Source organism: Kogia breviceps, chromosome 15, assembly GCF_026419965.1.
Source record: "Kogia breviceps isolate mKogBre1 chromosome 15, mKogBre1 haplotype 1, whole genome shotgun sequence".
Classification (NCBI taxonomy): domain Eukaryota; kingdom Metazoa; phylum Chordata; class Mammalia; order Artiodactyla; family Physeteridae; genus Kogia; species Kogia breviceps.
Window position 1 is genome coordinate 46,806,493 of NC_081324.1, and position 16,601 is coordinate 46,823,093.

General features: G+C 38.7%; 1 protein-coding gene across 1 annotated transcript in view; it reads left to right on the forward strand.

Annotated features, from left to right (window-relative positions):
• CDH2 (cadherin 2) overlaps positions 1-16,601 on the forward strand; it is a 216,817-nt gene that overhangs the window by 26,517 nt on the left and 173,699 nt on the right. Inside the window, exon 2 of the mRNA XM_059039741.2 lies at positions 3,996-4,107. Within this exon, the coding sequence (XP_058895724.1) occupies positions 3,996-4,107 (112 nt within the window). The remainder of the gene's footprint in view (positions 1-3,995; positions 4,108-16,601) is intronic.

A 16,601-nucleotide genomic window follows, 5' to 3' on the forward strand; every position in this document is an offset into this window, starting at 1 on the left:
AGTTAGTGTGTGTGGGGGGGAAGCCACAGGAGCTGGCTTTGGGCTTTCGGAAAAGGAGAACGTTCCAGTAAGAGTTTCGTGGGCTGTTGGGATAGATAGTGAGCTCTACACTGCTGGTGTTAAGGGTAGTGGTCACTGGTTTTCTGGGTCGCTGTGGAATAGGGTGTCACACCATTGGCCCTATTGACATCTGGGGCTGGATAATTCTCTGTGGTAGGGGCTGTCCTGGACATTGTATAATGGTTGGCAGCATGCCTGGCCTCTGGCCACTAAAAGCCAGTGGCATCCCCTCTTCCAGTTTCAATGACAGATGTGTCCAGATGTTGCCAGATGTCCCCTGAGGGGGCAGTACCACCCCGGGTTGAGAATGAATGTTGGAGAATGTTGAAGCATTATGGGTGGGACTACAAAACTTTCAATGTCCAAAAAGCTGTTGGCACTAGAGGCTTCATGAGTTGGAGTTGGCTTCCCTGGATGGGTTGCGTCACCAGCTCCGGGGGTCTCGCATGATCCCAGACTTAGTCGCAGCCCGTTTTGTAAGGTTGCTGTGAGCATTAGATGAGATATCCACGCATCTACAAAAGACCTGTTTGGAGATTGTATTCATTTCAGTGCTTCCTGTTTGCTTTAGGAACACGTTAATTTTGTTATTCCTGGACTGAATATTAAGAGGGGAAATTAATAATAAATTAATAGGGAGAAATACGTACTTGAATACTTTTATTGAGCCTGTTTTTAAGAAAACACATTATAGAATAATAATAACATGTTATTTTGTGGATCCATTTTGTCTTGGGGAAGAACACTTCAGAAAAGTTTCAGTTGTTTAAAAATATGAAAATCTCATAAAGTATTACAGGACGCCCATGGCTGTTTAATATTGGGAGTCAGCATTTGTTAGAGATGTGCTTTACAAACACGGTTTCAGGAATTCTCATAGCCACCCTATGCGGGTAGTAGATACTCTTTTCCTTGATAAGGAGAAGGGGGACTGAAGTTCCCTTTTCTGAGATAAGGCGGAGACGGAAGCTCAGAGATGAACATTCACCGTGTTACGGATGGACTTGATGTGACCTTGAAATCCTATTCCTGTGGGTTCGGGTGGGGAGCACGTTGCTGCTTATTCCTCTCCCTTAGGGCAGATCCACGAGAAAACAAGACACTAGGAGTGGAGTTAAAGAAGAGATGACAGTTTTCCTCTAGTCTGTAGATTTCATTGCCCTCTGAGAGTTCACCTAGAAAACCACACACTGCCCTAACCCTACCACCCACAGGATGGAATGTGACCCTTGTTTGTCTCTGGCCTGCTGCCCCCTCGGAGCTCCGTTCCCATTTACCTCTTGGGGTTGGATCCCCACCATGGCTCCCCTCTGTAGCCAGAAGGCTGGAGGTAAAAAGGCCCCTTGACCCCTAACCTGTCACTGGGACACAGATTTAGAACACATTGGTCCAACTTATATGGTGAACTTGGGACTTCCCTTTGTTTTAGTTAGCTAAAAGCTAACTAGAAGCGCTTGCTCTGTGCCAGGGCCAGTGTAAATGCCTGGATGTTTGCAGCTGGCAAATAGCAAAATATCACCCTGTGTCTCAAACTCAATGGCTGTTGGAGGCCCTAGTTCTTACTTCTCAGAGAGTCCTAGCGATTTTCTCTTTCTCACTTTGAAATATGTAGAGCAGTCAGGGTATACAGGGAATGATATACTTTGCACCCACATGTCTGTGCACACCTTCACATTTTACCCTGTTTGCTTTAGATTCTTTTAGGAAGAAATGAATTATGACAAATAAAATCAAAGCTACCTGTAGGATTCTTCCTGATGCTTTTCCTGACTCACCTTCCGCTGGGGTAGCGACTCTCCTAAATTTGGTGCTTATCACTCCTTTGTACATTTTTATACTCTTACTACATATGTATGTTGTACATTAGCCTTTGCATTCATACCTTATATGTAAGAAACAGTCATCAATCATGCTTTGGATTTGGGGGTTTTGTTTGCAGGATTTAGACTGCAGTGCACCTTGTTGCCAATCTGAATGTGGAATGTCGTATGAATAGATTTTTGAACTTACTAAAGATAATAGTTGTTCCTAGGTTGATTTATAATTAAATTTCTCTTTCAACCTTACATGAAAGTTAAAGAAACTGAGTATTTGTTTTGAGATGGAACCTCGTGGATAGATGTAGCTCCAATTCTTCCACGTTAATGCTTTTTTTTTCTTCTTTTTTTTTTGACTAAGTGAAAATTATTGGTCCATTTCTCCTACTGATGGGCATTTAGGTAGTTTCTAGGTCCTGCAGTTACAACCATGCTGCAGTGAACATTGCTGCACATGTTGACTGGAGGGCCCATGGGAGAGTTTCCCAGGGAATATACCTGCAATGTAGGATATTTCTACTTTTACCTTTACTAGGATTTTCCAAATTGCACTCCAAGGTGATACTTGTGTAAGGGGGTTGATTGCTCTGTATCCTTGACTTGAGACAATCTTTTCTTGCCCATAACAGACTTAATATTGTTTGCTAATTTGATGGGTCTGACCTAATATCTCATTGTTGCTCCAAATATGTTTTTGAGATTTGATACTGTGTGAGATTTAACAAAATCCAAATGTCCTTTTCTCTTGATTTTCTCGGATCTGAAAAGAATCCTTTAAATACTAGATTAGTCTGGATTCTTACAACTTCAATATTTGCAATACTTCCCATGCATCATCCAGGAAGTCCTTCAGTTGTGAAGCTGTGCTGTATGTCTTCATTCAGACAACTGTTTTGAGGTCTCCCTATTTCTGGGGCATCCCTGTCTCCTTCGTCCCAATTTCTCCATCAGGGCCAAGTAAAGATTTTTATAATTAACATAAATGCTGCATGAGTTCTACTGAGGCTTAATCATCCTGTGATGATGTCAGTAGGAAGTAGGGAAATTAACTTGGGGTGGGGACGGTGGTGGCGGCAGGTGGATAGCACTTGGTATGATGGAGATTTCAGCCTACTGGGCAGTTAGCTGTGTATGTGATGAGACAGAAGAACATGGCAAGAGATAGTGACTTTCTCATTTTTAAGTATAAAATGGAAACATAATTCTATTAATTTTTATTTACATTTTTAATGTGTTCTTGCCCTTGATCAAATTAGAGAAAGATACACATTTTTTTTTTAATTGAAGTATAGTTGACTTAAAATGTTGTGTTAGTTTCAGGTGTACAGCAAAGTGATCAGTTTTATATATATATATATATATATATATATATATATACACACACATATATACATATATATATTCTTTTTCAGATTCTATTAGAAGATATTGAATATAGTTCCCTGTGCCATACAGTAGGTCCTTGTTTTTTATCTATTTTATATATAATAGTGTGTATCTGTTAATCCCAAACTCCTAATTTATCCTTCCCCTGCCTTTCCCCTTTGGTAACCATAAGTTTGTTTTCTATCTGTCTATGAGTCTAGAGAAATATATACTTTCGATTGGCTGGTTTTACTTGGTATAAGACACTCTATATCCTGCAGTAAGTATATTGCAATTTTTTTTTTTTATTTCAAGGGTATACGGAAACAAACTTCATAGAGAATTAGATGAGAATATAAAAATCAATATACTCAAACTTATACATGTTTCTTGTGAAGTTAAGTTAGCGAAGGTGATTTGTGGAGCCTCAAAACTCTCAGGCTGTCCCCCCACCTCCTGCTTCACTTGAGAGTTTTTCATTCACAATGACCATTTTAATGGAAATGTTCAGTCCTTAGAAGAACCTGGAATGTGCATTATTTAGATTTTACTGGACAAGTGGGATTTGTTTCTTCTACCCTAGTTATCAAAAAGATTAACCCTTTGACCTCTACACTCTAATAGCAACCACTCTGAAAACAAAGGGGTTATTTGTACAAAATAGTGGGAAAAGCAAGGCTTTATGCCAAGTGGGATGTTTCTCGGTTGAAGGAGGTGGCAATCACCGCACACATTTTTTTCCTTGTGTTGCAGGCGTCTGCGGAGGCTTCTGGTGAGATCGCATTATGCAAGACTGGATTTCCTGAAGATGTTTACAGTGCAGTCTTGTCCCAGGATGTGCTCGAAGGACAGCCTCTTCTCAATGGTAGGATCTCAAAAGATACATTTGTACACACAGCGTCTGTGCTCTTCAAACACTGTTCCACGCTGCAGTTAAAAAAGTCTCTAAATGATCTCTACTGTACAATAAGTGAATTTTTCCTGTCCCTATAATAAAACTGTAGGGACTTTATTTTAGGATTACAGAAGAGCTCACGAATCTCTTATGTACATAACTGGAAGGCTCCCGATCTCTTGAAAACATCAGAGCTTTCATTTTTCGTTTACAGTGGAAAGCATCACACAATTAATTTTTACAATTTTCTGCCTACATTTTACTTATGTTGAAAAATCTTATTTACCAAATATCTGATTCTACTGCTTTTAAAAATTATTTACAGCTATCATCTACTTAGTATTTTGAATCAAAGAAATGGCTATAATATTATCTGCTGAGACATGTCAAACTTTAATATTTAGCAAAATTATAATGAACACATTTAGCAGGTAAAGTCTCAAGACAGGAGCATGAAATCCATATTTTTATTATGCCATTGTTTATAGAAATTACTAGGTAGCTGCTTTAGTCATAATATATGTGAATTTCCAATATAGAGTCATCTCCTATCTAACTATGGATCAAGGTCATCATAGTTACTGTATGAAAACTCTTGCCAATAAGTCTAAATTAAATCTGAAATAAAACTTGAAATCAAAAGCAAAATTCACAGTCCCTTCTGTTACCTCTAATTGAAAACAAATAAAATTGGGGGTAGTAATATTTTCATGGACTTATTTATCATTACACAAAATGTCATTGAAATAGGAAAGCAAGAAAAATTGGTTAAGAAGTTGTATTTAGGTTCTAATTTCCCACTAATCGTGCATCTCCCTGAGCCTGTTTTAGACAGTTGCTTTTAGAAAATCTGAGCGACCTCAACTAATTAATTTACACAGGGCTCTACCACACAGCCTTACTTGAAGTGTCTCTGTAGCTCTGACAAACCTTAGTGGTACCATACCTAAGAATACCATAGACAGAGGACTTTGAAATGTAAATGGACCCTACTAAGCATCTGTGGTGCAGGTTATCTTTTATTTTCATTTCTGTTCTGATTGTGATTTGCTTACGCCTATGTGATCTTTCTGAAGTTGATCTTTTATTTAAAGACATCCTCCCATCCCTGCCTCATCACATGGTATTTTAATGAGTAAATGTTAAATCAGTCTGTCTCAATGCTGAATTGCTATCTCATCTAGTGGTTAATGGTTGATGTGATGGAGGTTTAATTCAAATCAAAGTGTGTGGATTTCTTTTTTACTTAATACAAGCCTAAGAGTTATGCACATTTGTCATTTTCTTTAAATCTGTAAATTATTACGTGGCATCCTAGGATCTATGTGACCTTAAATATTATTTGAATGCTGAAAAAATGTATCGATATGATTCTAAAGAATAATTCAAGCGGAGCAAAAATGTCAGTGGAATTTGTTGCATTTTTTTTCATTTTATTTTTGAGATACATTTTTAAATGGATAATTCCTTTTCCTACTTTCTTCTTCTAAAAGCTTGTTGAAATTTGCTGGTTACAAATAAACACGTGGTCTGTCTCTAGAAGCCATTGATTTAAGATGAAATACATTGGCATGCTGAATAGTTTTGAAAATGAGAGCCTGTTTTTTAGTTATTAGATAATGCTGGTGACTGTAGAAACCAGACACAGCTGATTGCCAGTGTCGTTTTAATATAACCTAGAAACTTGGGACTTCGCTAGACTTGTAAATACAAAAGATTGAAAATACTTCTGACTTTGTGCTCTAGCCATCTCTGAGGGGAGTGTGTATGACAGTCTCTGGTAGAATTTCTATGCTTTCTGTAGGCCCAGTTATTAGCATTTTTATCTTTTAGCCTTTTTGATAAAACTGTTTCTCTCCTGACACACCATTATTTTTTTTCCTTATCAGTCATAGAATATGTTAAAGAACACCAGCATCTCAATGTGTGAAACATAAAGTTCATAGTATTGATTCCTAGAAAAAAACTCTTATTTTTGGAAGGAGGAGGGCTTTTGTGAAACATCAACATTCCTTTTTACAAGAGTGTTGTCACCCGTTATATTTATTTGGGAGAATTGTTACTTAGAAGAATTCTAGTTATTTTTTTTTACCTTTTCTGTCTTTTTGGAGTTTCTAGTGAGATGATAATCCAAAGTTGGGTGTGTCCACTGAACCCAAATAAATACCATACCATAATTATATTCACGAATTCTACGTTCTGCGCTAAGTCCATTCACCATGTATATTCTAAAGCTGAGCGGAATCTATTGCAAGGCCAACCAGAGTGATCACTTTTGCCATGGTTTTATGATTTACATACAGTGTTCAAGGAAAGAAGTAGTTGTGCATAAGAAATATGCAACAGTTTTCCAAGGCATTGGCCTCATGGCAGGTTCTACCATATTAAGGTTGACATTAGAGTCTAAAAACCTGTTGAAGTCATGACTCCTAACTCTTGATGCTTCCTTTAATTTCCCACTGATGACATTTGGGGAAAGGAGGACAGTAGTCCAACCGTATGTATAGGATGGTTTCATAGTGTACGTTCCTGGTACACTAGACTTTGTACAAAAGTTTAACATTTGGGTGTATAAGTGCCGTGAAAGCTGATTCTTTTTCAAACAGTGAAGTCACAATCTTTGTGAAGGTGCTTGAAAAACATCAAGCATTGGATAGAGAGAGACCGTGTTATAATCATGTTAGAAAGGCGGGCTCTAGTCTAAAGAGTATCCTCTTCTCCCCATCCTCCCCTTCTATTTTCTGCTGTTGTAATGAATTTCATAGAAAGACTGGACCCAATGAGCTAGTGCTATGCCTCCAATTTCTCTTACGGTTTTCATCAGTGAGTTTTTGGTAAAATCATAAAGAGGGCAAATGTATTTTGTGATAAACCTTCACATTTCATATTATATCATGTTGAATATTTCCACTCTTTTGAAAAGAGGTCAGTACTTCAAAAAAAATGATTATCTAGGCCTCTGTTCCATTTTGTTAGCAAAACCAGATTTTACTTAACTGTGCCTCTATTTTTGCACTTACAGGTGGTTTCCAGTTTTTTCTCTTACATATTGTGCTGCTGTGGAGATTCATTTTTAGCGAACTCTGATTTTTCTTGAGAGATATTTTCTTTGGGGATTTGTGTTCAAAAGTAAAATTAATAGACCAAAGGGAATGGAGAGTGTATTTTTTTTCTTTTTGCATTTTTGTAGAACTCTTCTCTGAAGGGCTGAAAGTATGTTAGTTCTTTTCTCCATCCTCATTACCATTGAATTTTACAATGTTTTTCATTTCCCTACTTCCCCTCAGGTGAAAAACATTCCTTTTTTATCGTGTGGTATTCTCTGTTTGCCTTTTGTAAATTAAGATCAATTTTTAATATGTTAGGTCATCATTTTTACCTTGCATTTTTCTATTTTGTTTTAAAAGCATTTCTTGCCAACCCTCTCATTTTACAGGTAAGCAAATTGAAGTTCAGAGACATAATAGGCTTTTCCCATGACTGTACAGTTCTTTAGATTGTTAACTATAGATCTGGAATTAGAACCCAGGTTTCTGATACCTAATTTAGTGATGATGATGATGATAAAAAGCCATTATGTAATAATAACACAGGGAAGAGTGAGAGCTAGCCTGCCTGTCCATGTGTCTCGTGACAAGTTTATCTTAGAGTTGGTCTTCTTTATTTCCCACTTAACACCATGGTTTGTGTGTTACTAGACGCATTTGGGAATTGGTGACTCTAAGGCAAACAAACCCCCCTATGATTAAAAAATATCTCTCATTGATTGTCGCTATGAGTATTTTGTGCATACCTGTTTGCAAGCAGAAACATTTAGGGCTTTAGAAAATAATATTTAGTCTTGAATATTTAACTTAACACTCCACTGAACTAGAAAAAAATCTGTGGGAGCACATTACTTGAAATAAAATAACTGCAATCATAAATTTTCATTCTGTCACCAGCAGTGTATCTGACACTAGGAAATAACCATGCTGCAATATCAGCAGAGAGCATCTAAACTGTTTTTAGGCTGGATGTGAAGAGTGATTTTCCTGTGTGTTTTGCATTGGTGGTCTGCATGCTTAGACATCTCGCTAAGTAAACTCCTCCAACTCTGGTCAACATAAATAGCAACCTGCAATTACCAAGAAGCTCTTCAGTAATGCATTCAGACTCACCAACTCTGGGCGGCCCATGATGATTATTTTCAACGAGATGGAATTTGATTTAGATTAGTTTACTTACTGATTGAGGCTCGTCTGCATTAACATGCTGAGAGGAAGCTGTCATATGGTATCTTTAGATACCAGTACTGAAATTTTTTTTATTATCTAGTAGGACTATACAACTGCACTACTTCTTTAGTAATATAAGTGCTTGTCTATGTTGCACATTACTGAATTGGGAAGTCATCTATATTTTAAGCGGTTCTGCTGTGTTCCAGGCTTGTATGAATACGTCAGGAAACCTTGGCTTTTGTTTAAATTCGTGTGTTTTTTTTATATCTTGATAAATCCTTTTTTGTTGTTATTGAATGTGTAAATGTTTTAAGATATTTAAAAGGTAGGTTTCTAAACATCTTGTTTATACCGTTGGGCAGCCCTTTACACGTTACTGATTCCCAGTTGATTGTGGGAAAATGTGTTAAGAACTGAGATTGTTCTCTTGATTATTGACGATAGGCTCTTAGGAGTTACAAATGAAATAAAGATTCTCAGGGGTGGAGAACTTTTTTTTAATACCTTGTGGCATTTATTTTTTAAAGAACTATTAAGGATGTAATAAGATCAACATAAGAACTAAGAAATTTCATCCTTGTTTTCATCGTAATCATTTAGACTTTATTTAAGACTTGGAATTTTTTATATCCCTTTCAATGTGATGTATTTTAGGTCCAGGTTTCTTAATGCAATGCTGCAAACCAAGGTGAGCCAGTTTGGTTGGTCTCTCTTTTTTTTTTTTTAAAGTTCTTTTGCAGTTATACATAGCCTTCAGTAATTTGGAGTAACTGAGGTCTGCCGTCTCACAAACTAGCAGCCAGATCTCTGATAAAGAAAGTAAGTCACACCTCACCTGTGCAAACGTATCAGCAAGCAGACACTGAACGGTTTAAAAATCTGTCCTCCTAAGATCAGGGAGCCCCTCTCGGTCTGTCCTTTTAGCTTGTCTAGTAAGCATCTGGTGGAGAGTAGAAAATAAACACAATAAATAAGTAAAATTTACTTTATGCTAGATGCTATGGTGAAAAATAATGCAGAGAAGGGAAATAGGGAGAATGTGTGGTTTTGTTGTTTAAATAGGATGGTCGGGGAGGTGTCATTGCATCGGAGACATTTGAATAAGAATTGATGTTGCACATGGTCCAAGAGCTATAGATAACTGGGAGAGGAACATTTGAAATAACAGCAAACAGCAAGTGCAAAGGCCCTGGGGCAGGATTGTGTCTGAAATGTTGAAGGAGCAGCAAAGAGCCTCCATGTGACAAGACATGGAGAGTGGAAGGGGTAGAGTAGTAAGGGGTAAAGTCAGATGAGGCTGGAGCAGCGGCAGGCCACGTTGTGTGGGGTCCTGTAGACCACCCTGAGGATGTAGGCTTTGACCACAAGGAGGTAAAAAGCTATCACAAGGCTTTCAGCAGAGGAAAGATATGATCTGACTGACAAAATAGTATTATTCTGGCTGTTGTGTTGAGAAAAACTCCAAACGGGATATGAGGGGAAGAGGAGACAAAGTAGGAGGCTAGTGATAATCTAGGTGAGAGAAGACAGTGGCTTGAACCAAGGTAGTAGTTGTAGAGGTAAGAAAAGGGGGTGGACTATGAATAGTAAAAAAATAATTTATTGAAGTGAAATTTACATAACATAAAATTAACCATTGGAAAGTGAACCATTCAATGGAATTTAGTGCCTTTTGGTGTTTTGTAAGCACCACCTCTACCTAGTTCCAAATAATTTTTACCACTTCTAAGTAAAACTCCTTATCCATTAAGCATTTTCTCCCAAATCCTCTTCAGTTCCACAGATCTTTTGTGTCTGGCTTTTTTCACTTTAGCATGTTTTGGAGGTTCATCCAGATTGTAGCATGCATCATATGTACTTCGTTCCGTCTTACGACTGAATAGTATTCCATTGTACGTATGTATATGTGTATATAGTTTACAATTTGTTTACCCATCATTAATTGATGGACATTTGGGATCTTAACACCTTTTGGCTGTTGTGAATAGGGCTGGTTTGAACATGGGTATACATATACTTTTTTGAGTACCTTTTTTCAGTTCTTTTGGGTATATACCTGGGAATGGAATTAAGAGATCATATGGTAATTCTGTGTTTAACTTTTTGAGGAACTGACAAACTGTTCTCCACAGCAGCTGAATCATTTTGCATTCCCACCAGCACTATGCAAGGGTTCCAGCTGTTCAGCATTCTCACCAAAACTTGTGATTTTCTGTTTATTTTGATAGTGACCATCCTAGTGAGTATGAAGTGGTACCTCTTTGTGGTTGTGATTTGCATTTCCCGAACGACTAATAATGTTGAGAATCTTCTCATGTGTATCATTGGTATATCTTCTTTAAAGAAAGGTCCTTTGCCCATTTTTTAATTGTTTGGTTTTCATGTTTGAGTTGTAAAAGTTTTTATGTATTCTGGATACTAGACCCTTATCAGATAGATGATTTGTAAGTATTTCTCCCATTCTCGAGGCTGTCTTTTCATTTTCTTGATAATGTTCTTTTACGCAAAAAGTTTCTAACTTTGACGAGGTGCAACTTACCTGTTTTTCCTCTTATTGCTCTTGCTTTTGGTGTCACATCTAAGAATCCATTGTAAAATCCAAGGTCATAAAGATTTATTCCTGTGTTTTCTTCTAAGATTTTTATGATTTTAGCTCTTCTATTTAGATCACTGACCCATTTTGAGTTAATTTTTGTATGCAGTGTGAGATAGATGTCCAACTTTGTTCTCGGAATATGTTTTGGCAGTAGAGCTGACAAGATTTGATGGATTGGTTCTGAGAAAAGAGGGGTCAAGGATGACTCCGTGATATTTGGTCTGAACCCTGGGTAGGACATTAGTCACTGTGATGGGAACGATCGGGGACTTGGTTTGAGTGTGTGGAGATGAATATCAAAGATAGGTAAGAAGATATTTAGTTGTGGGTTTGAGGTCTAGTGGAGTGGGCTGGGCTGTAGAGTGGGGAGTCCTAAGTGTATGAAGGAAAGCCATGACCCAGGGTGAAATCATAAGAGGATTTTCACTAAGTGTGAGGAGGAGAAAACCAAAGAGAGAAAGAAATGGTTTCGTATGGTGCCTTTGAGCACTCCAGGGTTAGGAAGTCAGGATTAAGAGGTGGTATGGAGATAAACAACAAGGTCCTACTGTATAGCACAGGGAACTATATTCAATATCCTATGATAAACCATAATGGAAAAGAATATGAAAAAGAATGTATATAGAGAGATACATATATGTATAACTGAATCACTTTGCTGTACAGTAGAAATGAACACAACAGCAGGTTCCCACTAGCTGTCTGTTACACATGGTAGTGTATTTATGTCAAACCTAATCTTCCAGTTCATCCAACCCTCCCCTTTGCCCCCTGTGTCCACAGGTCCGTTCTCTAGTTCTCTATGTCTGCGTTTCTATTCCTGCCCTGAAGATAGGTTCACCTTGCTCTTTGATGACCTAGATGGGTGGGGTGGGGTGGGAAGGGAGGTCCAAGAGGGAGGGGACATAAGTATACATATAGCCGATTCACTTCATTGTACAGCAGAAACTAACACAACATTGTAAAGCAATTATACTCCAATACAAAAAATTAAAAAATAAAAAAATAAGTTTACATTGTAAATCAACTCTACTTCAATAAAATAAAATTTTAAAAAAACCCCAAAGATAGGTTTTATGCCTTTATCAGCACGATAATGGGCATTTCCTCTAAAATTTAGATAGTTTTTTGACCAGGGTCTCAAATATTTGGGATATATGGCTGTTAAAATTGTATGCAGGGACATTTTCATCCCTTTACAGTTATGATTTCTTATTTTAAAGATATGACTCAAAAGGAAGAAAAGAGGAGGAATGGAGACTGAGAAAGAGTGACCAGGGAGTTAGGGGAAAACTCAGTAGGATGTGGTGTCTTCAAAGGCAAATGAAGGAGTGTTTCACAGGGAGGGAGTGGCCACCTGTGCCAAATGCTACTGACTGGTTAGCTCAGATGCGGACTGAGAATTCACCGTGGATTTCGCAGCATGGTGGTAGCTGGACGTCTTTGGCTCAGGTGTATTCCACAGTCAGGTGGAGGAAGGAAGCTGGCTACAGATTGAGTTTTCCTTTAGAAGGAAGGAGAGAGATTGGGTGGAGGTTGGAGAGGGAAGCAGGGTCAACCAGATGTTGGTTTTTTTTTTTTTTTTTAATTGAAGTGAAGTTGAATTACAACGTTGTGTTAATTACTGCTGTACAGCAAAGTGACTCAGTTATACATATATACATTCTTTTTCATATTCTTTTCCATTATGGTTTATCACAGGATATTGAATATAGTTCCCTGAGCTTTACAGTAGGACCTTGTTGTTTATCCATCCTATATGTAATCGTTTGCATCTGCTAATACCAAACTTCCACTCCTACCCTCTCCCACCCAAGGATGTTTTTTGTTTGTTTGTTTTTTGAATTGAATTGTATACTTTATTTGTTTATTTTAAAATTTATTTATTCTTTATTTTTGGCTGTTTTTGGGGTCTTTGTTGCTGCATGCGGGCTTTCTCTAGCTGTGGCGAGCAGGGGCTACTCTTTGTCGTGGTGCGCGGGCTTCGCATTGCGGTGGCTTCTCTTGTTGCGGAGCACGGGCTCTAGGCACTCGAGCTTCAGTAGTTGTGGCACATGGGCTCATTAGCTGTGGCTCGTGGGTTCTAGAGTGCAGGCTCAGTAGTTGTGGCAGATGGGCTTAGTTGCTCGGCGGCATGTGGGATCTTCCCGGACCAGGGCTTGTACCGTGTCCCCTGCATTGGCAGGTGGATTCTTAACCACTGCGCCACCAGGGAAGTCCCGAGAATAGCTTTTAAGAATGGGAGTAACATGTTTGCATGTTGATGCAAAGACTCCAGTAGGGAGGGAAAGTGATGGTGCAGAAGAGAGGAGACAATTACAGGGCAATCTCATGGAGTGGACTAAAAAAAATGAGATCATGTGGGACTTAGAAATCTGTACTTATGATGAGCTCCACAGATGTTCTTATGTACCTGCATTTGGGCACCACTCTAGCCCATTTTGTTGAGTTACTCCTAAAAGGGTTTTAAAATCCTTCCTTTCAGCTTGATGATTTTATGTCAGCAGAAGGTTTGCTGTACAGAAATGGCAGCTAGGATAAAAATGAAACCCTTGTGGTGTTCAATGATGTAAACAGTGTTTTCATCGTTGTCGCATCCTTGACAGATGGTTATCCAGTTTCTGCAAGAATACCATTGCTCTTCCCTCCCCCCACAGGAGGGATCACTCCTTTACAGAATCTGCTCCATCGTTGGAGAGCTCTTACTGTTAAAAAGTGATTTCTGAAAAAGTTTAACTGAAGCATATGTTCCTAAAGATTTTACCCACTGGTGCCTGTTTCGTCATTTAGCACCGCACAGAGCAGCGAGGGTGTTCTCTTATGCTCTGAGGTAATGCATTTCATCATTTTTTGTTCAACGAGTACTTTTGATCGTTCATCACATGTCAGGTCCTTTTCAAGGAACAGGGCAATGCTGGTCACAAGATGGGCAAAATCCTTGCAGCGGAAACTTACACTGGGAGATCCTTCAAATACCTGAGCATAATCACCTTGGCTCCTTAAATCTCTGCTGCAGGCTGAACATCAGTTTCTTCCATGGTGTGTGAACATTCTGGTTTACTCTTTCCTTTCAAACAGAGGAAACGGAGCTTCCCTCCAGGACTGAACGCATACCTTCTGTATCCTGCCTGTGCTGCCAAGGTGTCCTTCTCGCCTTTGATGCGGATGCCACACTAGTGCAGCCCAAGGTGGACTTAGCATTGCGCACTGCTGCATCCTTCTGTTGGCTCCTGTTAAGACTGTGGTTAACGAACACTCATGGGTGTTTTTCAGATGAACTGCTTACCATCTTGCACTTTAAAAAAATGATTTTTGAACTCGATCTGCTTACTGTCTTGCACTTTAAAAAAGTGATTTTTGAACTCAAATGTTAAACCTATACGTAGATTTTTTTTTTTTTTTTTTTCAAAAAGGCCCTAGCTTCAACACCATCTGGAGACCCCAACTGGCAACCTAGACACATAGAAGCCCCAGGAATCTATGCCAGTCTTTCTTTTTTTTTTTTTTTTTTGTGGTACGCGGGCCTCTCACTGTTGTGGCCTCTCCCGTTGCGGGGCACAGGCTCCGGACGCGCAGGCTCAGCGGCCATGGCTCACGGGCCCAGCCGCTCCGCGGCATGTGGGATCTTCCCGGACCGGGGCACGAACCCGTATCCCCTGCATCGGCAGGCGGATTCTCAACCACTGCGCCACCAGGGAAGCCCTCAGTATTTCTTTTAAATCCTCATTTGAACGAAGGGGCATATGATAACATCTCTACATTTTAGATGACATAAGATGCCGAGTTGATGGAGTACAGCATACACACACACACACTCACACACTCTTTAAATTGTTAAATGACCAAAAAGTGGTGGATGAGTTTCAGCCTACAGCAACTTCGAGACACATGTTAAGATTTTATTTGAATTCATGGTTTATGATTTTCTTAAAATAGGATTTCTCCATGTCAGGCAGTGGAGAAAAGGCCCATTGCAGATACGTGTAGTATAAATAAGAGGGGATTTAGATCACGCCAGTTACTACTGTTTGACGTTCCTGCTGAAAAATGAATTTCCTTCATTTTAACGGAAAATAAAAACTATCTATTTTCGAGAATGCACATATCTTATTAAAGCACATCTATGGGTGTTACAAAGTCTCCATTTCATCTTGAGGACTTTTACCTCAATAGATGGTTATCCCCTAAGTTGACAGAACATAGAACAGAGATGCACCTTTTATTGCATTTGGAGATGTGAGCACTGGTTTTTTTTGGTGTTTTTTTATTTTTGGCCTTCAGTAACTTTGTGTTTTGAACGCTGTCTCTGCAGGATTCTAAAGTTTGCTTTTTTAATTGTTCCTCATTGAATCTTTTATAGAGCCACCCTAGTAGGGGTTTGCTCACTTTTACGGGGAAAGTCACTGATACCTCATTCTATTATTTTTCTTTCTTCAATGTGGACTAGTTTCCCTTTGTGGATGTTTTAGCTTGCTGTTATTTGGGGGGGGAAATGTCTTTGGGGTTCATTTTTTCCCCCAAAGCGAATCATCATCATACGCTGTTTTTTCAAGAGTGAAATTGAGAATGCCAACCACTGTTGAAGACGTGTGTCTTTGCACTGGCACGTGCTTCCTCTGAGCCTCACTGTAGCAGCCAGCCAGTCTTTGTGATGGTGCATCGTTTCTCCTCTGTGTAAGGTTTCCAGCCTATGAGGAGGTATCCCTGTAACATACAAATCCATCAAATTTTAATTGCGCTGCCTTGTAATGACTGTTACATGGCTCTGCACTCTTTATATGCTTTTATTCTTTCGAGTGTAACTTTTGTTTGTAGTGTCTATGTTAAAAAGTACAGGAAATTACTCTTCCAGAGTTCTCTTAACTTTTTTTTTTTTTAACCAATATGATTGGTTTTTAGACATTCTGGTTTTTACCGATGAAATCCAAGTGATTCTAATAAAGGTGGTCTTCCGCCTGACTTACACAGTTGGCCCTTAGTGTGTATTTACATGACAGAAACACAGATCAGATGGATCTTTAGAGGTGTTATACTTTGAAGGTTGTACATCACCTCTTCTCGAGTGCTTTATTATGTAGAAGCCTACTTTCTTGTCTTTGTTTGGACAGCTTTGGATCAGCATCTAAAATAGATATTGATGAAACCTTGGTTCATGTTTACAATCCAAACGTATCTGTGTCCACTATTATTATATTTTTGGTTTTTTTAAACATCTGAATATTTATTTTACCAGATGAGGAGACTGTTAAGTTCTAAAAAAGTGCTAATAAATCGAGACTAAGATTCTTCACTTACCTGGTAGAAAAAGAGTTACATCAAAGGAAATGGCCCATAAATTCTAATTCCTAGGGTTGAAATTGCCTCTTTCCTGGCCCCTTCATTCACTTGCTGATGTCTTGGTCTAACCCAGGGCATCTCTATCGGAGGGGAAGCACCCAATAGACTACATTTGATTTTCCTCTGACATCAACTGGCTTTCTGGAAGTTCTCCTTTCCTGTTAGCCCTTGACTATATTGAGCACTTTCTTGAACAGCATTTTCAAACCCTACAAACAAGGGCTAGTTCATTATTACTTTTGTCTTTTATTTCAGAATTTCACTTCAAATTAAGTGTCCTCAGATTAAGGTATTATGAATTTAACAAAATG